This window comes from Rana temporaria, chromosome 1 (assembly GCF_905171775.1).
Source record: "Rana temporaria chromosome 1, aRanTem1.1, whole genome shotgun sequence".
Lineage (NCBI taxonomy): Eukaryota > Metazoa > Chordata > Amphibia > Anura > Ranidae > Rana > Rana temporaria.
Window position 1 is genome coordinate 35233625 of NC_053489.1, and position 24376 is coordinate 35258000.

The window sequence follows — 24376 nt, forward strand, 5'->3', positions numbered from 1 at the left end:
TAGTTTTCAGAAATTTTTACTCTCCAATTGAGAAACGTCTGTACATTAAAAGCACAAGTGCTTCAATAAGTATAGTGAAAATGGATCCGGGAACAAGAATAGCGACATTCACAGGCCAATGGGAAAAAAGGTGGAATTTATTCAAATGTGGACAGGAAATTCACAACAATTTCTTTCAGCTTGGCTTCTGCCTGCTCAGAGATCTTTCCGTCGGTCCTAACAAAACAAAAAACATACGATTAGCATTTATATAGTGGTAGAAGCCTAAAACCAAAAAGATTTTGCAAGACTATAATTAAAGCTGCAGGACTCAATCTTATTAGATACTGATTTAATCTATCTATATATATCTATATATATCTATATATATCTATATATATCTATATATATATATCTATATATATAATGTGCATTATCCCATCCACCTGGCAGACCGAAAGCAAACAGGCGGCCCTGCTATCATCCAATCTCCCCATGGAGAGAAACTGTCCACACCGCAGCAGAGCTCAACAGACCCATCATCCACCTGCCCAGAGGGATGCCACACTGAGCAAGCGGAATAAGCGGCATAGCGTGAAAGGGGCTTAAATGGGAAACAGCAACCTCCAATTAAGAGCTTTAATACCTTACCACCCATAATCTAGAGATCATTCTGCCTCATACAGAAAGCTTGGGATACACACTATAAGAGTCCCTTTAGGAGTCAGTGACACTGCTCTAGGCGGGTGGCTGTACATTCTAGTCATGAACAGCTTGGTTCCCTGCCAACAATTGGGAACCACAGTGGTTTTAGATGTAATCACTGGATGCCATGACAGCATCACATGCAGGTTTCATGAGGGGGGGGGGGGGGGCGCGAGCATCTGTCCTGCAGATGAACACTGCCACCTTAAATTAACCAATGCAGTGGAAAGCCACTTCCAAGGGTGCCAACCTCAGTCAAAGTTAGTGCAGTGCCGATATTGTTCCTCAGAATGCAGATTCCACAATCAATGCTTAAGTATTTCAGTGCAATGGTGGACAGGTACGTTTATGCTCCATCTCTAAATTATAGAAAGTTTAAGTTATACTAAAGTCAACTTCTAGAAAACCTCAGGCCAAAAACCAAAAGGGGGTGTTGGGGGAATAAAATAAAAAATAAAGTGAAACACTTCTAGCCTCGCAGTTCGAATATTCCCAAGCACAATTTTGGGTTCAGTTGCAAGTCTAGCTTGCCCTGAGGACATGCAGAAGGCAATTTCTGCATCAGTGGAGCCAAGCCCTGTTTTTCACATGTTATGGGAAAGTTGAAGACTTTAATCCCTTTTCATTATGTATCTATCGGCAAGGTGACCCATAAGGCAAGTCACAGCAATTTATGGAAACTGAAAGGTAAAGTGACGATCGCAATAAATGTGACTAAGTAATCAAAGTGTTAATCAGTGTACACTGATAATGAACTAAAATTGAAACAAAGTGCTAGAAATAACATTTAAAACATCCATAGTGAAAAAATCGTTCAGCCAGCAAGTGGCCAGTGAAAAAAAAAAAAAAAAAATATGCACAATAATAGCTGCAAAAGTCAGCAGGCAAACATAAATATGAAGCCTAAATAAGTCCTGGAATAATAGGCTAGCAGTGCAGCCTATATGATATTAAGTGCATAAAGGTGTAGGAAGTTCCAAAAGAAAAAAACTTCTCCAATAGTGGTAAAATAGTGTGTTTAGGATCTTCTCATGTAGATCTTCAAATAATGTGAGCTCACAATGCGCTTACCTTCCCAAGGTAGTAATCAAGCCTTGATTAAATGGATATCCACAAGAGGTGTTGTTGAATCTGCAACTGGCTCTGGATGTCCAAGGCGTCCTGTGTAATCCTATGTTTGTAGGCTCCAGACTTCTATTAGGCAGCGGTGGTGCTCAACATGGGGAAATAAAAAAGGTTGCTTCCCATAGTGTAGTAAGCCAAGGCTATTTTATTAATAAAAACGCTAACAAGTGCATTTAAAAGATCAGAAAAAACGAAACTGAAAAAAACAGCTGATGACAGCTTACTGATGTATCTTTAAGCAATTGCTCTTTAAGCAATACATCAGTAAGCTGTCATCAGCTGTTTTTTTCAGTTTCGTTTTTTCTGATCTTTTAAATGCACTTGTTAGCGTTTTTATTAATAAAATAGCCTTGGCTTACTACACTATGGGAAGCAACCTTTTTTATTTCCCCATGTTGAGCACCACCGCTGCCTAATAGAAGTCTGGAGCCTACAAACATAGGATTACACAGGACGCCTTGGACATCCAGAGCCAGTTGCAGATTCAACAACACCTCTTGTGGATATCCATTTAATCAAGGCTTGATTACTACCTTGGGAAGGTAAGCGCATTGTGAGCTCACATTATTTGAAGATCTACATGAGAAGATCCTAAACACACTATTTTACCACTATTGGAGAAGTTTTTTTCTTTTGGAACTTCCTACACCTTTATGCACTTAATATCATATAGGCTGCACTGCTAGCCTATTATTCCAGGACTTATTTAGGCTTCATATTTATGTTTGCCTGCTGACTTTTGCAGCTATTATTGTGCATATTTTTTTTTTTTTTTCACTGGCCACTTGCTGGCTGAACGATTTTTTCACTATGGATGTTTTAAATGTTATTTCTAGCACTTTGTTTCAATTTTAGTCCATTATCAGTGTACACTGATTAACACTTTGATTACTTAGTCACATTTATTGCGCTCGTCACTTTACCTTTCACTATTTTATTGTATTTTTAGTCGATATTTATACATTATTAGATTGAGCAGCATCATCACTTTAGTTTATTATTATTATTTCACTTTACATCTCTAGGTTTACTAGGTAGGCGCAAGAGCACCCTCACTTTATCAATTTATGGAAACTACATTGATCGGAGCCCAATTTCACTGCCAATAGTGCAAAGGAAAGTTTTAGGGCAACAGAGTCCACTTTCTGGGGGGGGGGTGTACGGTACCAAAAAGTTTGAAGTAAATATTCTTGAAACTAACAAAATAAGCAATCTTTACCTAATAGATGCTAGCAAGTCCTGGTGTTGGCCTTTAACGTGAGCCAGGAAAGCCTGCTCGAATTTTGTGATTTTGTTGGGATCCATCTTGTCCAGGTGACCTCTTACACCAGCATAGATGACTGCTACCTGTTCTTCAATGGCCATGGGAACTGCAAAAACAGCATAGATTATATACATAGAAATTGGGAAAAACACCCTAAACAGTTATCTTCAGACAGAAGACCAGAGGCCAAGTTAAACTTACCATACTGTCCTTGCTTCAGCAGCTCAGTCAGACGCACACCACGGTTCAACAGCTGCTGGGTAGCAGCATCCAAATCAGAGCCGAACTGGGCAAAAGCTGCGACCTCACGGTACTGAGCCAGCTCCAGCTTCATGGTACCGGCCACCTAAACAAAAAAGTAAAATTTTCACAAGCCTGCAGAGAATTGAATCCAAGATCAGTGGCTTGCAGGTGCAAGGTCAGGCTCCTGAAGACACATCCTACAGCTCTGAGCCAGTATCTCCGCATGGGCTGTCAGTTTGAGAGCCGAGTGAATGGACGAGTGCTGATCTGCACGCTCAAAGTCCACTACAACTGCCACAATGGCATATGGGAGTGGTCATTCAGAGAGCTATGATTGAATTTACAGCTGTGCAGGCCAAGCTCTATGGGGAGAGGAGCCCCTGCCTGTCACCAGGGGACACAGGATGTGAGGGAAGCGGTTGTAGTAACATGTTGCATCAAATAGATGTGTGTGCATTGACATTACAAAAGCTGAACCTATCCTTTAAAGCACTAGTTTAACAAAAAAAAAAAAAAACACAGTAAATAGTTGACTTAGACTCACCTGTTTCATGGCTTTGGTCTGGGCAGCGGAACCTACACGGGACACAGACAGACCGACATTGATGGCAGGTCGGATACCCTTGTAAAACAGCTCAGTCTCCAAGAAGATCTATAAAGGAGAGGATTGGAATGTTGGAGCAGAAAAAAAAAAAAATAAACGTCCTGAACCCAGTGTAAGTGGCCACTTACCTGTCCATCAGTGATGGAGATGACATTTGTTGGGATGTAAGCAGACACGTCACCGGCCTGTGTCTCAATGACGGGAAGAGCAGTCAAAGAGCCACCTCCGAAAGTGTCGTTCATCTTGGCAGCTCTCTCCAGCAGACGGGAATGGAGGTAGAACACATCACCAGGGTAAGCCTCACGACCGGGAGGACGACGCAGCAGCAGAGACATCTGACGATAGGCCACAGCCTGCAGAAAACAGGATATGTTACACAACCAGAATCCTAGCAATTGCAGGTATTGTTACCACGTGCCTAACAAGTCAATTTGCATCTATATAGTAAACAGCACAACCACAATTCACCAATTGCTTCGGTTCTGGAGGTAGGCAGGTGCGGCTTACCACTCAAAACAATGAAAAGTGGCTGTAGAAAATCCAAGTCAAATCAGCTCACCAGAACCCTCCAATAAGCAAACCTAATCATTTTTAGTGAATACTTTACAAGACAGCCAGCTTTACCACAACACCAGTCACACAATTGTAAAATTGAAATCCTGTAGCAGGATTTTAGAGTAGCATTTCATTGCCATTTCATTGGCAGCTTGGAAGACGCCAGCGCGACTTTATGCACAGATGTCTATGCAAGCCACACCTGAACTTGCAGAAAGTAGCGCAGGAAATAAAAAAGTTTAATTTTTGCCACAAATTTAAGTGCTTCCAATGCAGACAATAGTTATAGTTAGTAAAAAAAAAAAAAACTAATTTACACAAACCTAAACCCACAGTTGATCTAGGAGGAAGGCAAAAAATGCAGCAAAGAATGATCCAATTTGCTACTGCAAATAATGTGCGACTTGTCATGCAATTTGAAACTATCAAATCGTGTGACTGGGAGGGCTAAAGGATCTCAAAAAGGTGATCCCAAGTAAAAAGGGAACCAGTGACGACAGGGAGTGATTTTAACTGTAAGGGGCGGGGCTTACTGTGACACGACACTGATGAGGGAGCAGACGATCGGTGTGTCACTAGGCAAAACAGGGAGATGCCTTTGTTTCCGTGACCTGATCGCGGGACACCGGTGGACAGAGTCCACGGGTACGGTGGCAACATATACAGGTTGCTTTGCCTGCCCATACCATTCTGCCGATGTATAAGTGCGTGAGGCAGTCTGTTAAATAAGGTCAGACTAAACATTTCAGATCGGGTAATTTTTTCCAATACAGTTCTGAACAACAAGTTTCACATTCATAGAATTTTCTTTAAATTAAAAAACAAAAAAAGTGGAGAATGATATTTTGCCAGCTTCAGATGGACAACTGGCAATTTAGCAATCTATGAAGACTTGCATATCCAGTTGTCCAAGTACACAGCTCTCAAAGAATTTGTTTTTATCGGATTCTATAAAACTGGGATAATGCATACCTGTTTGGATAAATCGTCATAGATGATCAGAGCATGTTTTCCATTGTCTCTGAAGTATTCTCCCATAGAGCAGCCAGAGTATGGAGCCAGGTACTGCAGGGGAGCAGCGTCAGAGGCGGTGGCAGACACCACAATTGTGTATTTCATGGCATCTAAAAGGTCAAAAAGGTCAAATTAGTGCAGTGCAGACTAACGCGCTTGCAACAGTTTCAAAACATTCCGCAAGCAACTCCTAGACCTGACAATTTTCAGAAGGCACCAGGTTTATACATTCAAGTTAACAAAATGTTTACAGAGTGTGGCAAATCACAACAGTTGCAGGACAAGTCCCATCATGCCTCTGGGAGTAATTGTAACTGCCAGCCTTGCAATGCCTCATGGGAAACTTAGTGCCACAACTGCTGGAGGGCCCCAGGTTGCCCACCCCTGATCTAAAGGTTCCATTATGACAGACTAACAAGCCCCAAACCAAGTTACTAAGGCCCCTTTCACACTGGGCCGGTTTGTGTCGGCGGTAAAGCGCCGCAGTGTTTGGCGGGCGAATGACCATCAATTTTGCTGCGCTATTTGGCTGCTAGCAGGGCACTTTTACACCAGGAAAGTGTTAAAACCACCGCAAAGCGCCTCTGCAAAGTCAGCAGCTACAAATACTACTGCTGCTGACTTGCCTACCCGTCCAGGGCGCCCGCAATGTGGGCACCTGAAGCCGATCAATCCCTCAGGTGCTGCCGCCGCCATCTTCGGTAAGGGGATCAGGAAGTTCCGATTCCACTGGTCCCCGCTGCATTTTGGGACCTGCATCTCCCAGAAGACAGCAGGGGGAGGGAGAAGGCGCCGGAAGTGGCGTAGATACCCGTGGGTGGGAGCAGAATACCCCCTCCCGCACAAAGGTGCCAAAATGTTACAATGGAGGGGGGGGATCCGAAAAGCAGAAGTTAAATTTTTTGGGTGGACCACCACAAAGAAGAAACACACCCCCTCATTTAAGCCAATACATCATGCGATCTACCTGCATCAGTCAATCTCTTCACCAGCTGAGCCACGGTGGATCTTTTCTGACCAATAGCTACATAGATACAGTACAGTTTCTTCTTCTCATCGGTTCCTTCGTTAAACCTCCTCTGGTTGATGATGGTATCAATAGCAATGGCAGTTTTGCTGTGAACCAATTGGCACAAAATTAAAATAAGTTCAAAAGAACTGGAAGCTACACCTGTATGCATTACCAAGCAGAACCCCCTAAAGAACCTCCCCCCCCCCCAAAAAAACTCCTTTTACATTGCAGGCAAGGGGCTGTACATACCAGAAAGTATTAGTTTCTTGGGAGGGGAGATTTATGGTTGTGGGTCAATAGCGGACTACCACCCTTACCTCCCTTGGCAGAACATATTTAGTAGAGTGGGCAAGTTAAAATGATTGAAGACTGTTGAAACAGAAGTCAAGCAGTGATAATCAGCCCACTTTACCATTTTATGTACAGGGCCAGAAAATGATGGGGGGACAAGTCAGTAAAGAATTTACAGAAACACCATTTTGACATGAGTATGGACTTATGCTTACCCAGTCTGTCTGTCACCAATGATCAGCTCACGCTGGCCACGGCCAATGGGCACCAAACTGTCCACAGCCTTGATACCTGTCTGCATGGGCTCCCTCACAGAAATACGAGGGATAATACCAGGGGCCTTCAGACCCACTCTTCTCCGGATCTTTGAGCCAAGTGGACCCTTTAAGAAAAGAAAAAAGTCAATATTCACTTAAGATATGCACTAGTGAAATAAAAAAAAAAAAAAAAAAAAAAAAAAAAAACACACACGTAGCGTTCTCTTATGCGTAAATTTGTTTTAACCACCAGAAGAATTTCCCCTTAATTACAAGGTTATTTATTGCGATATGACACTCACTTTAACCCCTTGCTGACCAGCCACCGCAGTTTTACTGCAGCAACATGGCTCAGCGAAACAATTTTATATTACATTGTTTGGCCACTAGGGGCGCGCCCACTACTAGCAAAAAAAACAAAAAAAAAAAAAAAAACCTATTTTGTAGACGCTATAACTTTTGTGCAAATCAATATATGCTTAGTGATTTTTTTTACCAAAAATATGTAAAATACATATCGGCCTAAACAGGAAAAATAAAAATTTAGCATTTTATAGAAAAAAAAAACGTATTTTCAAAACCGCCGTTTATAGCGCAGAGGTGATCAAATACCACCAAAAGAAAGATTTGTGAGGGGGGGATAAAACACCCATATTTTGTTTGTAAATTGCGGACACGCGACATTGAACCCAAACAAAATTTAAATGTCCCCCCAGCTCTTTTGGTGGTATTTGATCACTTTTTTCCCCCCCAAAATGGTTAGCTTTGATGTTTAGTACAATAAAAAAAAAAAAAAAAAAAAAAGCTATAATATCCTTAATTTTTTTTCAAAAAAATAATTTCTTCGTCAGTTTAAGCCAATACATTCTCACATTTTTACCAAAAATAAAGCAATAAGCAGTTTGCACAAAAAAGTTATCGCATCTACAAAATAGGGGATAGGGATAGATTTACGAAATCTTTATTTACTAGTAATTGTGGTGATCTGCGATTTTTAGCAGGAGTGAGACATTGCAGCAGAAAGAGCGGACACCTGACACGTTTGGGAACCAGTGACATCACATCACTAAAGTAAAAAGTGTGAAAAATATGCACCGTTATTGTACTAATGACACTAGCAGGGAAGGGGTTAAAATTAGCAGCAATCAAAGGGTTAAATGTGTTCCTGCAAGTGTTCCTTGGGGGGGGGGGGGGGGGGGGGGGGGGGGCAAAGATCCGAAAGAAAGGCTTCGGGTGCAAACATCACGGGCGCCCTGGACAGGTAAGTGTCCATATTTTAAAAGTCAGCACCTGCAGTATTTGTAGCTGCCGACTTTCTTCTTCTCGGCGGATCTTTGCTTTAAGTCTTTACATACTACCAAGCAGGCATCTTTTAAAACAGGCACTTGCCTTAGAGCAGGCATCTACAGGCTCTGGTACTCCAAGCTTACTTTGATGAGTACCTGGACTAAGGAAATGGGGCATCAACTTCCATGGTCGCTGGCTGCGTTTTGCCTTTATTAAAAAGCAAAACACATTAAAGAACCTGTCAGGTGATGGATGGGCTGAATTCCCAGGACGACAAGGCAAACATAAGAAACTAGTATATAGGTTTTATGGGGTACAGAATCAAGATTATGATTAAGATTTGATCCAGTCTTCAGAAAAATGTACCAACCAACTCTCATTTAACTTGTTTGGATAAACACGACAGATTTAAAAACAAAAAGAAGAAACTGGGCACTTAACAGGGGTTCACCCAAAAAACAAATTTTTAACATTAGATTGAGGCCAATTGTGGGAAGCACAATCGGGCGTTTTTTTTAAATCAATGCAGTACTTACCGTTTTAGAGATGTTCTCCACGGCTTCCGGGTATGGACTGGGCGTTCCTATTTGATTGACAGGCTTTCGACCGTCGCATACAGCGCGTCACGAGTTGCCGAAAGTAGCCAAACGTCGGTGCGCAGGCGCCGTATAGAGCCGCACCGACGTTCGGCTTCTTTCGGCAACGCGCTGTATGCGACGGTCGGAAGCCTGTCGATCAAATAGGAACGCCCAGTCCCGAAGATCATACCCAGAAGCCGTGGAGAACATCTCTAAAAAGGTATGTACTGCATTGATTTAAAAAATAAAATAAAAAAAAAAACGATTGTGCTTCCCACAATTCGCCTCAATCCAATGTTAAAAAAAAATAAAATTACGGGTGAACCCCCGCTTTAATGATAACTTGGTATGCTCAACCCATAACTCTGAAGGTCAAGCTTTACTCAATTGCATTTCCATGTGGAATGCCCAAGCACTGAAGTAAAACAAAAAGGCCACATCCTTACATTACTGGTAAATATGAAGTAAAGACACCACACAGACAGATATGATTACCTTGCCATCAATAGCGTTACCCAGAGCATCTACAACACGTCCCAGCAGCTCCTCGCCAACAGGTACATCCACAATGGCACCGGTTCTCTTCACAAGGTCTCCCTCCTTGATGAGCTTGTCATTACCGAACACCACCACACCAACATTGTCTGGCTCCAAGTTCAAGGACATACCCTAGTGGGAAAAAAAAGGAATACAGATTCATAGAAAGCCTTTCAAAAAAAGGCATGCAGACAACCTGGAGCCATTTTGAATGGCTTGTGAACTAAACCAAATGACATTTTTCAATGGGTTGGCTTAAAGCAGAGCTCTGCTGTAAGAAAAGAAAAAAAAAAAATTAAAAGCCAGCAGCTACAAATACTGCAGCTGCTGACTTTTAATATTAGGACACTTACCTGTCCTGGAGTCCAGCAACATCTGCAGCAGAAGACAGGCAATCGCTCGTCACTCTGCTGCCCCCCCCCCCCCCCGCCATCCTATGTGAGGGAATCAGGAAGTGAAGCGCTCCAGCTTCACTGCCCAATTCCCTACGGCGCATGCGCAGCGCCATACTCACTGGTTCCTGCTGTGTTCTGGAAGCAGAGTGTTTCCCAGAACACAATGGGCGGGAAGTGATGCACTACCTGCAGAGACTCCTCCCAGAAGTGGGTACAAATACCTGTCTGACAGGTATCTGCACCCCCCTCCCCCTGAAAGGTGTCAAATGTGACACCAAAAGGGGGGGGGGGGGGAGGGTTCTGATGAGCGGAAGTTCCACTTTAATGCAACACACAACAAATGACTGTAAATGGGTTCTCAGGTTCCCCCTTTATTCTCAATTTAGAAGATAATATATAGGATAAGTGGTTATACCTTAATGCATGCTCTTCATTAAAGAGAACCTTTCCATGTCAGCTCCCCATTACTTATTCGAGCCAGCTCTCCACCCAGTGCTGTGCCTGTTTGCAGACGATCTGCTCTTTCCAGTCTCAGCAGCAGGAGCCATGCTGCGGTCTGTCAAATCCTCCAAATCCTCCTGTCAATCTGAAGGCAGCAGAAGCAAGGGGCTCTGGTGGGGAACCCCAGAGCAGGTATGCCTTTTTATTTTTTAAAGAACTAAACCTTTACAATCACTAAAGTTAGAGAATAGCCAGTCAGATAAGTCTTCCAAGTGGTAGAGGCAAAAGACACTCCCACCCACATTCCAAGCCTATTCTGAAGTTGCTCTGGTCTCCTTCAGCGCCCTCTGTGTTCAGGAGAATACCGATGACGCTGCCGGGAACCAGACATGAGCAATAGCACGCCCACCCCTTTACATGGCTAGATAAATTAGGCTTCGAATATAGGGGGGGGTTTAGACCTAGTTAGGTTTTGACTTTCCTTCCACCTTAACCACTCCTGTCCCCAGTGCATTTTAGAAATGTCACTGGGACAGCATCTATTCATCCCAGTGGGTCCCAGGCAGCACTGATACAGCTGAACTTGTAGGTCACCCATTCTAATTATCTGGAGTGAAAAGTGCTGCCTAAGCTCTCCTTTCTAGTCTGCAAAATGCCAATTACACAGGCTTTGGGCACCCCCCCCCCCCCCCCAACAGAAAAATAAAATATACCTTCAACCCCGAGGAGAATTCCACCATCTCTTCAGCCTGGACGTTTCTTAGACCATAGACACGGGCAATACCATCACCAATGGAAAGCACTCGGCCAGTCTCTTCCAGTTCAGCGGTGGTGTCTGCACCCAGGATTCGTTCTTCCAGGATGGAGGATACCTCGGCAGTACCTGCAGAATATAACAGCTTTTCAGTAAAGCAAAAGAGGCCAACAGGTATAAAAACCTAACAAAACTAAGCCACAAGCTGATACTAAAACTACAAGCCATTTAGAAACTGGACAAAAACAAAACTTTGTCTCACCTGCGAGGATTTTATTATATCCAGGTTAGTAATCGACTCATTGACATTTAACCACTGCAAGGGATATCTATTCCCTTTAAAAATTGAGAAAGACTTTCTTGTGAAAAAAAAATTGAGAAAGACAAATACAAAAAAGTCCAGTCCTAGCTCGTTTGGCCAGGCTTCTCCCAAGGGTCACAGGAGTGCAATTCGTTTTGCACTCCTGTGACCCGTTTTCAATTGGAGAGCAGTTTGAAGTCCTCTCTCCACTGACATCACTTGGGGCAGCGCATCACCTTGACTTAAAGTCTGGATCTGCCAGCTGCCTCGACTGATGAGTCTCAGCAAGCTGTTGAGATGGCCGCTCCCTGCCCCTCCACAGTTCAGTGCTTCAATGAGCATGAAGGAGCAGAGCAGGAGAGACGCTGACTGACAGGCGGCATACCGAGCCATCTGGGGCTCGGTTCTCAGTGCAGAGATGCCAGCTGCAGCATCGGTTTGATTCTGCATCCACCTAGGTAAACAAACAATTTACAACACACACCTCTTTTTAAAGCGGGGGTTCACCCGAAATTATTATTTTTTTAAACATTAGATTGAGGCTAATTGTGCGAAGCAGAATCGGGTGTTTTTTTTTTTAAATCAATGCAGTACTTACCGTTTTAGAGATGGATGCTCTCCGTGGCTTCCGGGTATGATCTTCGGGACTGGCCTTCCGTATGCGTATCCGTACTCTATGCGCTGTATGATCTTCGGGACTGGGTGTTCCCATTTGATTGACAGCCTTCCGACAGTCGCATACAGGGCGTCACGAGTTGCCGAACGTCAGTGCGGCTCTATACGGCACCGAAGTTTGGCTACTTTCAGGAACGCGTGACGCGCTGTATGCGACCGTCGGAAGGCTGTCAATCAAATGGGAACACCCAGTCCCGAAGATCATACAGCGCATACAGAGTTCCCGAAAGTAGCCGAACGTCGGTACCGTATAGAGCCGCACTGACGTTCGGCAACTCGTGATGCGCTGTATGCAACTGTCAGAAGGCTGTCAAATAGGAACACCCAGTCCCTAAGATCATACCCGGAAGCCACAGAGAACATCCATCTCTAAAACGGTAAGTACTGCATTGATTAAAAAAAAAAAAAAAAAAAAACACCCGATCTAATGTTAAAAATAAATTTCGGGTGAACCCCCGCTTTAAGTACAAGATCTCAAAATGTACTATGAAAATGAAAAAACTATAGAGTGCTAGAGTATAGCTGCATTTTTTTTTTTTTTTAAGAATTCTTTCACATGCCTATACATGCACCAGTCCAGGGAAAGCTTTAGGCTCACAAAATTGTTTATCGGCTTGTATTATAGGCTGCTACCAACTTCCAAACTCACATGTCACCCTGTCTGTTATTCAGATAGAGATATGAACAGGTCTGACCTTCATAGGAGGTCAGCAAGTGTCTGAGACCATTAAGGTTGCAGATTATGTGTAAAAGGTGAACACTGGAAGTAACTAGGAAGGTGTCAAACATTACCAACTGACTACAATAAACATATTAAACAATTCTCTTCTGCACACAAGAGAAAAAGCACTTACCGGTCTTCTGAAGCCATGATCCAGATGCATGGATATTCCTAGTTGCAACAAAAGCTGCACCAAGGGCTTTTTTGGAGACCTAATGGAAGAAAAAAAATAAAAAAAAAAAAAAAAGTTTTACATATCTTCATATGAAGAGATAGGAATATTAACGCCCTTCAGGCAGAAAAGGAGCCATGATACAATGACAGGCTTCAAGTCACCTTGTGAACTTTGTCCTTGAACAACGTGTGAGCAGACAACCTTCTATAACATTCTCCAAGATGACCGACTAAGCTACAAAGTCAGCTACATACCAGGCTTGATGCAAAGCTTACCACACATACCAACATGGCAATCAGTTCCCCAAGCACTCACCGATCAGACCCCTGGCCAGTCACTGACAGTACACAAGCGTATCAAAGGGTTAGACTGGAGGTAAAAAGGTGATGGCAAACTTTTTCACTCCAGATGTTTTGGAACTACATTTCCCATGATGCTCCTGCACTCTGCAGTGTGTTTAAGCATCATGGGAAGTGTAGTTCCAAAACATGCAGGGTGCCAAGAATCATCTACCATCCAATTTGGCATTACTGTCCTTTGTCATAAAAAGTGAGGAAGGAGAATTAGATAGCAGCAATACAAAGTAGGCAAAACCTTCATGACTTCCTTCTAACATTCTAAATTTGCTGGAAAGTGAAAGTAGCAAATCACACCTTATGTACTATACCAGCACGTCATATTTGAGGGACTACAAAGCACAGAACAGCAAAAAAACTTTGTTTTAACGCAGAAAGAATATCGCAAGTTTCTATTTTGCTGTGTCACCTACTGGGGAGGGGGAAACTTCCCTTTGCTTCCAACAGGAAGTGAAGGAATCACAGTGAGGGTAAATTTACTTATTTAGCCCCATACACACAGACCAAATGTCAGGAGACGTGTGTGTGTGTATATATGTGTGTGATATATATATATATATATATATATATATATATATATATATATATGTGTGTGTGTGTGTGTGTGTGTGTGTGTGTGTGTGTGTGTGTGTGTGTGTGTGTGTGTGTGTGTGTGTGTGTGTGTGTGTGTGTGTGTGTGTGTGTGTGTGTGTGTGTGTGTGTGTGTGTGTGTGTGTGTGTGTGTGTGTATAATCTCTCTCTCAGCAGCTGACCGGCTCCTAATCGGCGCTCTGTCAATTTTCCATTGTCAGAACGCAACAGCTCAGCAGTGGAGATTGAAGTTAGCACAGCGATCTCCTCTGCAGTTAGTACGGCGGCTCCGATCGTTGGTTTGAATGGAAATCATGGGGTATGACTTGTCATGCAAGTTTGATGCCAAAATTTGCATGACAAGTCGCACAAGTGTGAATGGCTAGAATGTAAGCTCTAACGAGCAGGGCCCTCTGATCCCTCCTCTATTGAACTGTATTGCAACTGTACCGTCTTCCCTGATGTAAAGCGCTACGCAAACTGTTGGCGCTATATAAATCCTGTATAATGGAGCCTAAGGCTCGGTTACCACTTTTGCGATTTGTCATGCGACTGCAAAGTCACATGACAAGTTGCACCTCCATGATTTCCAATGAGTAACGTTCATATCTTTGCAACTTCACAGTAGTCCCTGTACTACTTTGATGTGACTTGAGGTCCATAGACCAATATACAGGCATTGCTTCAAGCTAGAGCTGGGTGATTCTCTGCCAAGAAACATTTGAATTAAGGTGTTTTTTTTTTTACACCGCGCCGGTCCTGAGGAGCTGCAGGCAGGAGTTTAGGCGGGACTTCGGCCTAGTGCGTGGCGTCTGGCCTCACGGACTAGGCCGAAGCCTTGCCTAAACTCCTGCCTGCAGCTCCTCAGGACCGGCGTTTATTATTATTTATATACACTGAAAATCTGAATAGATTTGACCTCGATTCAAGATACAGGGGGGCTCTGGAAACCGAGCCCAAGGCGCCGTTTCCACTTGTGCAACTTGGGACTGCAAAGTTACACGACAAGTCGTTCCTCATGATTTACAATTACAAGTCATATCTGGGCGACTTCAAAGTAGTCCCTTCACTACTTTGGTCAAACTTGGTCTATAGATCTCAATACACAGGCATTGCTTCAGGTCGCATAAAAATTGCAGGATTTTTATTTTTTTTAAACCTAGGCTAAGACAGTCTTTTCCAGAATAGGTCATGGGATTCTTTACCCCCCCCCCCCCCCCCCAACTTTTACCATTTATTGTCCCCTCACTAAGGCCCCTTTCACACTTGTGCAACTTGGGACTGAACGGTTTAGGAGATATTCCCCTCGCAATGGGCCGCTGACTGCAGCGGCGCATGCACAGCGGGGATCCTCGGCTAACGGCCCGGCAGCCGCCCGACAAGAAGTCTCCCGCACGCATGTGTGGGAGTGACGATATCGCCGCTCCAGCCACTCACAGTGCTGGAGTGGCGATACCAGGAAGACACACCGAGGCAAGATGATATCTCCCTCAGCATGGACCAGGTAAGTTCCCCACGACTCGTTCCAAGGTAAGCATTTCATAATGAGCTAGTATGCGGTGCATACTAGCTCATTATGGCTTTTTCCTTTAAGGGAGGTTAAAAAAATAAAAATAAAAAAGAGAAGAATCGTGATCTTCATCTTATGCAAAAGAATCGCGATTCTCATTTTACCCAGAATCGTGCAGCTCTACTCAGTAGTCTCCCTTACCCAAGTTGGTGGAGCCAGCAGCTGAGGGATCCCTGGACAGGTAGAGTGCCCCAATAGTAAAAGGCAGCAGCTACAGAATTTGTAGCTGCCGACTTAAAGGGGTTGCAAACCCTTGTGTTTTCTCACCTTAAAGCGGAGGTCCACCCATTTTTTTTTTTTTTTTTTAAAGCCAGCAGCTACAAATACGGCAGCTGCTGACTTTAAAAAAAAAAAAAAAAAAAAAAAAAAATGGATACTTACCTGTCCAGCACGCCCGCGATGTCAGCAGCCGAGGCTGAGCAATCGCTCGGTCCTCGGCTGCTTCTGCCGCCATCCTTTCCGCCCATCCTTGTGAGGGAATCAGGCAGTGAAGCTTTGCGGCTTCACTGCCCGATTCCCTACTGCGCATGCACGAGGATCGTGGCGTGCCGTCACTGGTCCCCGCTCTCTCCTGGGAACAGTGTTTCCCAGAAGACAGCGGGGGGGGGGTGACGTGACTAGGCTGGATTCCCCGTGGGAGTCAGAACCCGGAAGTGGTGCAAATACCTGTCTCAGACAGGTTTCTGCACCCCCTCCCCCTTGAATGGTGCCAAATGTGACACTGAAGGGGAGGGATCCAAAAAGCAGAGGTTCACTTTGTGTGAACCTCCGCTTTAATGCATCCTACCGCATTAAAGCGGAGCTCCGCTTTAAAGGTGAAAAAAAAAAAAAAATTCTGTCACTGACCAGCCCCCCCCCCCTGAACCCTGTAAATTCCCACACCGGAGACGGGCTGTTCCCCTCTGCCCGTTGTCTTGGCTTTTGATTGGATAGATTGATAGCTGTGCAGCCATTGGCTTCTCCTAGAGCAGGGGGTGTCAAACCAGAGGCCCTCCAGCTGTTGCAGAACCACAAGTCCCATCATGCCTCTGCCTGTGGGAGTCATGTTTGTAACTGTTGGCCTTGCAATGCCTCATGGGACTTGTTCCGCAAATGCTGGAGGGCTGGTAGTTTGACCCGTGTCATAGTGGGTTATACAATGCGGGGGGGGGAAGCTACCAGCGCCGCCGGGGGACCCCATTATTCGAGGGTCAGGGCCACTCTGCACAACGGAAGCGGAGCTCCGCCATTAAAAAAAAATATTAAAAGCCAGCAGCTACAAATACTGCAGCTGCTGACTTTCAATATTAGGACACTTACCTGCCCTGGAGTCCAGCAACATCTGCAGCAGAAGACGAGCGATCGCTTGTCACTCTGCTGCCCCCACCGCCATCCACGGTGAGGGAACCAGGAAGTGAAGTGTTCCGGCTTCACTGCCCGATTCCCTACAGCGCATGCGAGTCGCACTGCGCCGTCCTCACTGGAGCCGTGCGTTTCCCAGAACACAGCGGGCGGGTGCGGAAAGTGACGTACTACCCGCAGAGGGGACTCCCGGAAGTGGGTGCAAATACATGTCTTAGAAAGGTATGTGCACCTCCCTCCCCACTGAAAGGTGCCAAATGTGACACCAGAGGGGGGTTCCCGATGAGTGGAAGTTCCACTTTAAGTCTCGCTGTAAAAATGCAAGCAAGCTTTTATTGCAGAAGCGACAAGCGCCGTATCTTCTACAAAAATAAAATGCCCCTACTTGCCCGCCATTTCCTATAGCCCTGTAAACAGATGCGACTGCACAGCTCAACCTTACAGTGCCGGGCCAGGATAGCTTCCTACACTGGAGTGATGTCATTCACTGCCGGCCAATGAAGAGGCCCGAACACCGACACTCCAGATACCAATGCAGGACAGGTAAGGATCATGACTTAGTTCTGCGTTAAAGTGCAGGAAAAAAATAAATAATCCAAAATTAATAATTGGATGAGGGCAGAGACAGGGACCCCCCCCCCCCCCCAAAGTACAAGACAGAAAGGGTCGCACAAAATTGTCTACAGATTTACCTGGAAAAAATGTGCACATAAAAGGCACAGCAAAGGATATGACAATTGCAACCTGCAATGGCACGAACCTTTCTACATATTCCAAAAAAACAAAACATGTGCCCGTAATAGATAAAAGTAAAAATAAGAAAGTGGCATGTGACCATACCGCACCAATATACATTCTATTATATACATCTCCAGAGCAGACACCTGCAGAGCACACAAGGGCACAGCGATCGCTCCAAGGACTCTGTTAGCTGAACACATGACAGGAAACTGAATGACCCGCCGTGTCCCGGGGTAATCAGAGAAGCAATGACAGAACGTAGAGGACGTCCCCTGATCACCATGCTAAAAGTTCACTGCAGACACACATGTGTTATATTTAAATGGGGGGGGGGGGGGGGGGGACATGCAAAGAAGGAAAAATTACTCAAACCACCTGTAAAGCGTGCGGGTTGTTATAGAGCAGAGGTCTCCTAACATTCTAAACCAAGGGCCAGTCTATTGTCCTTCAGACGGGGGGGGGGGGGTTACACTGACACCATCGGGAGTAGAAAACAACCTTGTGCCCAATCTTTGGTGTCAGTGAGAATGAGAGGGAATTGGGCCCCATTGGCCGGGGACCTCATTGTTGGTGCCACTGGGAGGAACTGGGCAGAACCAGGATCCAATCGCCAAATAGCAAGCAGAAAGCTGCATCCAGCCTGCAGTTTGGAGACTAATCTTATAGAAGAATTGTGTGCACCCCCCCCCCAATTGCCAAAAAAAACAATTATTGTAAAGTGGTGATCTGTCAAGCTTCAGGGGGGGGGGGGGTCCTCCAAACGTTCTAAAGAAAGGGTCAGTTTACTTAAGACTTTGGAGGAGGGGGGGGGGGGGTGCCAAACAGGAGTAAATACCTGTTCTTTGGAATTGGGGAAAAATAGTTGGTGTCAGGAATAGTGCCCATCTTTGTCAGTAAGAATGAGGGGGGAATTGGGTCCCATTGCTGGTGCCACTGGGGAGGGATCTGGCCCCACTGGCTGGGGTCCCCATTGCTGGAGCCACTGGGCGGAACCAGGCTCCAATTGCCAAAAAGCTGCATCTAGCATGCAGTTGAGACTACTTTTATATAATTGTGTGCACACACCCCCCCCCCCCCATTGCTGGTGTCACCAGACCCCAATTGCCAAATAAAAAAAAATTGTAAAGTGGTGATCTCTGTCAAGCTGGGGAGGGGTCTCCAAACTTTCTAAAGAAAGGGTCAGTTTCCTTCAGACTTTGGGGGGGGGGAGAATACCTGTTCTTTGGAATTTTGGAGGGGTGGAATAGTAGTTTGTGTCAGGAATAGTGCCTATCTGTCACCAAGAATGAGGGGGAATTGGGCCCCATTGCTGGAGCCACCGGGAGGAGGAATCGGGCCCCAGTGGCTGGTGACCCCACTGTGAGGAGGAATCGGGCCCCAATGGCTGGCTACCCCACTGTTGGTGCCACCAGGAGGAGGAATCAGGCCCCAATGGCTGGCAACCCCATTGCTGGAGCCACCGGGAGGAGGTATCGGGCCCCAGTGGCTGGTGACCCCACCGGAAAGGACGTATCAGGCCCCAGTGGCTGGTGACCCCACTGTGGAGGAAACAGGCCCCAATGGCTGGGGACCCCATTGTTGGTGCCACCAGGAGGAGGAATCGGGCCCCAGTGGCTGGGCACCCCATTGCTGGAGCCACCGGAAGGACGAATCAGGCCCCAATGGCTGGCGACCCCACTGTTGGTGCCACCGGGAGGAGGAATCGGGCCCCAGTGACTGGCAACCCCATTGCTGGAGCCACCAGGAGGAGGAATCAGGCCCCAGTGGCTGGGCATCCCATTACTGGAGTATTTGGGGGGGGGAAATGTCATGGATATATATATATAAGTAATTTGTAGATATGGGTGCAGAGAGGGGTGATCTCCTGTAATGTTGGGTGCATGGAGGGGGAGGGGAGTCCTGGAGGGTGACAGAGCCCTCATCACTATAATCTTCTATGGAGAACACATATTATGATATAGAAGGTCTCCTCTCCCCTCCCGGTAACACGCGGCGTGTCGGTGACACGAGGCCGCCATTGACCTTCACAGGACAGGCCGCTTCCCTCATCAACCAACCCACCGCCACTCTCCTCACCCCCCCTCCCCTCACTCCTAACACCGTCCCCGGTTGCCCCCCTGAGGTGAGGACTCGGTGGGAGGACACGGGAGAAGAAGGCCGCTGCAGGGCAAAGAGAAGACCGCAGAGACTCCCCGCCCCTCACACTTACCACACCGGCGTGCCGGGGCAGAGAGCGGGCGAGGGTGGCGGCTACCCGGACTGTCAGCATGATTCCCGGTGGTGGAGGCGGAGAAGGTGGAAGAGACGGTGAAGGACACGAGCTGAGCGTCCGGCTGTCCCCGCTGACTGAGAAGATGGCGGCCCGGTGACGAGCTTGTGAAGAGAAGGTCAGTCCCGCCCACCGGAGAACAACGCCCATGTCCCCGCCTCCTCCCCTATCCAGCTTTATTAACAGGAGGAGAAGAAGAACACCGCACAATCTGACAGGCAGGAGGGGCGGAGCCGTCGGGGGAAGATCTCCCGGGGTGGGAAAAATCTCCGCCCACCGCCCTCTTCTTTTACACCCAACTTTACTAACCCGAGAAAGAAACGAACACACGGCTCCCGTGCCCTTCCTAATGTAAAAATGTCCCTTCACAACACAGTTGTTTTTTTTATAAAAAAATATATATATAATTTCTAATTTTATATCATTTAATTCTAATTACACAATATCTCCGCAACACAGTTGTTTTTTTTTTTTTTTTTTTTAATAAAAAAATATAATTTCGAATTTTATATCATTTAATTCTAATTACATAATATCGCCGCAACACAGTATTTTTTTTTATAAAAATAATATAATTTCATAATATCTCCGCAACACAGTTGTTTATATATTTTTTTTATAAAAATAATATCATTTCTAATTTTATATAATTTAATTCTAATTATATAATAATATCATTTTTAATACAAATATTTTAAAAAAAACTGTTTAATAAAAATAAAACCATTTTACATTCAATAAAAATATTATGTTTATTCTTGCGGCGAATTAAAATATTTTTAGTCCCAATCAGTGTTGATTACAAATCACACAAAATGCAGCAGCAAAAAATAAAATAAAAAACCCCATAGGATGATAACTAAATCTTTGAAGATTTAAAGTGATCTGCATTCACATTGATGCAATTCCCCCCCCCCCCCCCCCCCATGTTTCTAAAGTATGCAAAAACAAAAACAGCACTGTGTGGTTGCTATGACAATAAAATTCTGGAAAAAAGTGTGTTCTGTTTCTAGAACACTCTAATCCCATCAGCCAATCAGATGGCAGATGCAACTGCTGTGATGTCATAGCATAGATTGTGGCAGTTAGTGTGGGAGGAGCCAGAGATGGTTTAAGGAGCCGCACAGAGGGTCTAGCTCATTTCACAGTTCGCAGGCGAGCAGAGCGCATCTCTTAGAGAGATCTCTACAACTGACCAGTGAATTTTGCTGTGATTTTTAAACTTTTGAGAAAAAATACAATTTGGAAAATGACCACACAACGCGAGATCGTTGAAGAATACGTTAGAAACGGATATGAAAAACACCTAACTTGGATGGTTGGTCTCATCGACCGACTGATCCCGGAGGACATATCCCAGGAGGAAAAGGCGCGGATGGAGACGAGGTTTACAGATTTGGAGACGCAATTGAAGAGCCTGACCTCTGACCTGGCGCTGCAGCTGGATCTCCAGAACAAGATGCACGCCGACATGGTGAAGCTTCAGACAGAGGTTCTGGAGAGAGTGACGGAGGTGGGGAAGATGCAGATGGAAATCCTGTCCTTACAACAAGAGATGGACACGCAAAAAAAGACGCAGGTGGACATAAAACAGCTGCAGGATGACTTGGAGACCATGAAGGCGGCGCAGCCAGACATGGAGGAGCTTCAGAAACAAATAGCAGAGCAGGTCATCAAGGTAAGATCATAGATAGTATAACTCATTCTATACATAGTCCTACCACACACCAGGGACAAGGTCATCCAGGGCAAAGATGCCAATCCCCCCCCCCCCCCCCATTCATGATCCTACACCCAGCAGTCACTCACTTGTCAAAATCACTCCCGCCATCACTACTCATGTCAGCCTTGTAACAGAAGGAAGACCCCCCCCCATCACTACTGTAAACTATTGAGCCCACGGCAGCCGTCTGCCCACCCCTTTGTCCCAGCCCTGCCACACACCCCCATTCCTAATTGGCACATAATGGGCAATGAATGTCTAGGGCTGTTTCACTTTCTGGAGCAGCCAGGAAGTGGCAGATTTTGGGTGACTCCATTTTACAGACTTCCAAATGTCAGATTTATAAAAAAACATTTTTTTTAATAACATGACAAAAAAATCTTTAGGAAAATAGCCGTTGGGGCAGATCCACAAAGAAATTACGCTGGCGTATCTACTGATACGCCGGCGTACTTTCAAATTTCCCGCGTCGTATCTTTGTTTTGAAGCCTCAAACCAAGATACGACTGCATCTGGGTTAGATCCGACAGGCGTACGTCTTCGTACTTAGATCTTAGATGCAATACTTCGGCGTCCACTGGGTGGCGTTCCCGTTGTTTTCCGCGTCGAGTATGCAAATTAGCTATTTCCGACGATCCACGAACGTACGAGCGGCCGTCGCATTTTTTTACGTCGTCTCTAGTCGGCTTTTTTCGGCGTATAGTTAAAGCTGCTATTTGGTGGCGTACTCAATGTTAAGTATGGCCGTCGTTCCCGCGTATAATTAAAAAAAAAAATTTCCGTTTGCGTAAGTCGTCCGTGAATCGGGATGGACGTAATTTCCATCCACATAAAAAAAAATTACGTCCTTGCGACGTCATTTAGCGCAATGCACAGCGGGAAATTTCGGGACGGCGCATCATTTAAATGAAACACGCTCCCTACTCGCCGATTTGAATTACGCGCCATTATGCCGCGAGAGATAGACTACGCCGCCGTAACTTACAGCGCAAATTCTTTCAGGATTCGAACATATCAAAAGTAAGTTACGGCGGCGTAGCGTATCTCACATAAGCTGCGCCTATCCAATTCTACGTGAATCTGCCCCACAAAGTAGAACTGTAGGCAAAACGTTTTCTTTTGGATAGAGCAAGTCCCCTTTCACACGATCGGAGCGAATCGGATCCACCCGTCCGGATCTGATTGGGCCACCCATTGCCTTCTATGGGGAGGCGGATCTCAGCGGAGATGTGTTCGCTGACACCCGCCTGCCATTCGATCCGACAAGATCTGATTGGTCCAATCGCCATCCGCTCATTGGATTGGATCAGATGAAAACAGACAGGCCGTTATATATACACACACACATACACACACATTATATATTATACAGCAGAAGATCTGAAGGCGGAGGTTTATAGGTTTACATTTTCTTTTCTCCAGATCCAAAAATCAGATCTTTGTAGTATTTTCATTCATTTAGACTCAAACAGCCAATTACAGAGCACAGACTTTAAATGAAGCAGTAATACAGTTTGCGAGATTTTGCTCATATATTGTTTTTTTTTTCTCCCTCCAGGAAACCGGACGCGTGTACAACGGGGAATCCTTAAAGGCTCTCCGGAGGATCCAAGCTGCAGAAAAGGAGGTGAAAGATCTGAAACTGGAAGTTCAGATCCTGAAGAATGAAAAGATGATGGTAAGGTAGTTCCTTAGTAGCTGGGGGGTAATCATGGCTCTAACTTTGTGTTCTAACATTCTATTTTCATCTTTTAGGAAAAGCAGACCTATGATGAGAACATGCAGGCAGCGGAGGAGAAATACCAACAATACCAAGCTGTAAGTAAAGATATTGTGTCCCCTTATTATTTCCTATCATGTCTTCCTCACCCTTTGTGTCTCACCTTGCTATACCGGTAGTTCTTCTATCCTAATTCTGGGGGCGTATCCAACCCCCTTCCCGCACCCATCCACATTCCCCCTCCCCCTTTCCCTCGTGTCCTCTCCTATGCTGTCCTTACTAATATCACCTTTCTCTATCTGACAGGATGTTCTCAAGAGGCTGGAAAATGTGGAACACGGCGCGAAGGCGCTAGAAGTGCACGTCGATCGAAATGTAAGTTATTGTGATCTTTTATTTATTCACTTTTTCTATCATTTTACCACAATTCATATTTATAGAACGGTTTCATCTCTGCATGGAAAGTGCTAATTAAAGTTGAAATCCAGGCAGATATAAAAGGCACACATTAATGCAATTCTATAATCATTAAATACCTAAATGTGACTTGGTATAAGCCGTTTTCAGTCCCTGTGCAGTAAAGTTTATAACCTGGGAGATGCAGCACAAAGAACATTCTGATAGGAGGAGTAAGCAGAGCGACAGGAGGGATGAGCTGATCATTTTGCTGCTTCTCCTTTCTCTGTCCAGTTCATTTTGGCAGCAAATTTCAATCTAGTTTTAGCCTAATGCCTAGTACACACGAGAGGATTTATCCGGAGGACCGTTTCCACGGATAAATCCTCTGGCGGATTTTCATCTCATGGTTGTACTAACCATGAGATCAAAATCCCTGCGGAATTCCGTCCGCGGTGACGCGTCGCGCCGTCGCCGCGATGATGACGCGGCGACGTGCGCGACGCTGTCATATAAGGACTTCCACGCATGCGTCGAATCATTACGACGCATGCGGGGGATGGATTCGGACGGATTGATCCGGTGAGTCTGTACAGACCAGCGGATCAATCCGTTGGAATGGATTCCAGCGGATAGATTTCTTAGCATGTTAAGAGATTTTGATCCGCTGGAAATCCATCCCCGGGGGAAAAAATCAGCGGAAAAATATCCGCTGGATTGTACACACCAGGGGATCTATCCGCTGGAGCCGGTCCGCGGATCAATTCCAGCGGATCG

At 45.3% G+C, this 24376-nt stretch overlaps 1 protein-coding gene across 1 annotated transcript; it reads right to left on the reverse strand.

Moving 5' to 3' along the window:
• Positions 1-19858, reverse strand: ATP5F1A (ATP synthase F1 subunit alpha). The gene is made up of 12 exons (XM_040336279.1): positions 19701-19858; positions 12872-12950; positions 11001-11170; positions 9410-9583; positions 7008-7174; positions 6457-6605; positions 5448-5599; positions 4049-4273; positions 3861-3968; positions 3275-3419; positions 3029-3179; positions 1-216 (listed from the first exon to the last, which is right to left on the reverse strand). Exons 1-12 carry the CDS (start codon positions 19758-19760, stop codon positions 138-140), a joined length of 1659 nt encoding a protein of 552 aa, XP_040192213.1. The 5' UTR covers positions 19761-19858; the 3' UTR covers positions 1-137.
• Positions 19859-24376: the final 4518 nt, after the last annotated feature.

Bases quoted from the DNA above. Each gene is read 5' to 3' on its own strand.
- ATP5F1A (XM_040336279.1), bottom strand. From the start codon at position 19,760: ATGCTGACAGTCCGGGTAGCCGCCACCCTCGCCCGCTCTCTGCCCCGG. The intron at 6,606-7,007 runs GTAAGCATAAGT...ATTGGTTCACAG, and splicing joins ATTGGTGACAGACAGACTGG to CAAAACTGCCATTGCTATTG. The intron at 5,600-6,456 runs GTAGATCGCATG...TTGACCTTTTAG, and splicing joins GAAGAGATTGACTGATGCAG to ATGCCATGAAATACACAATT.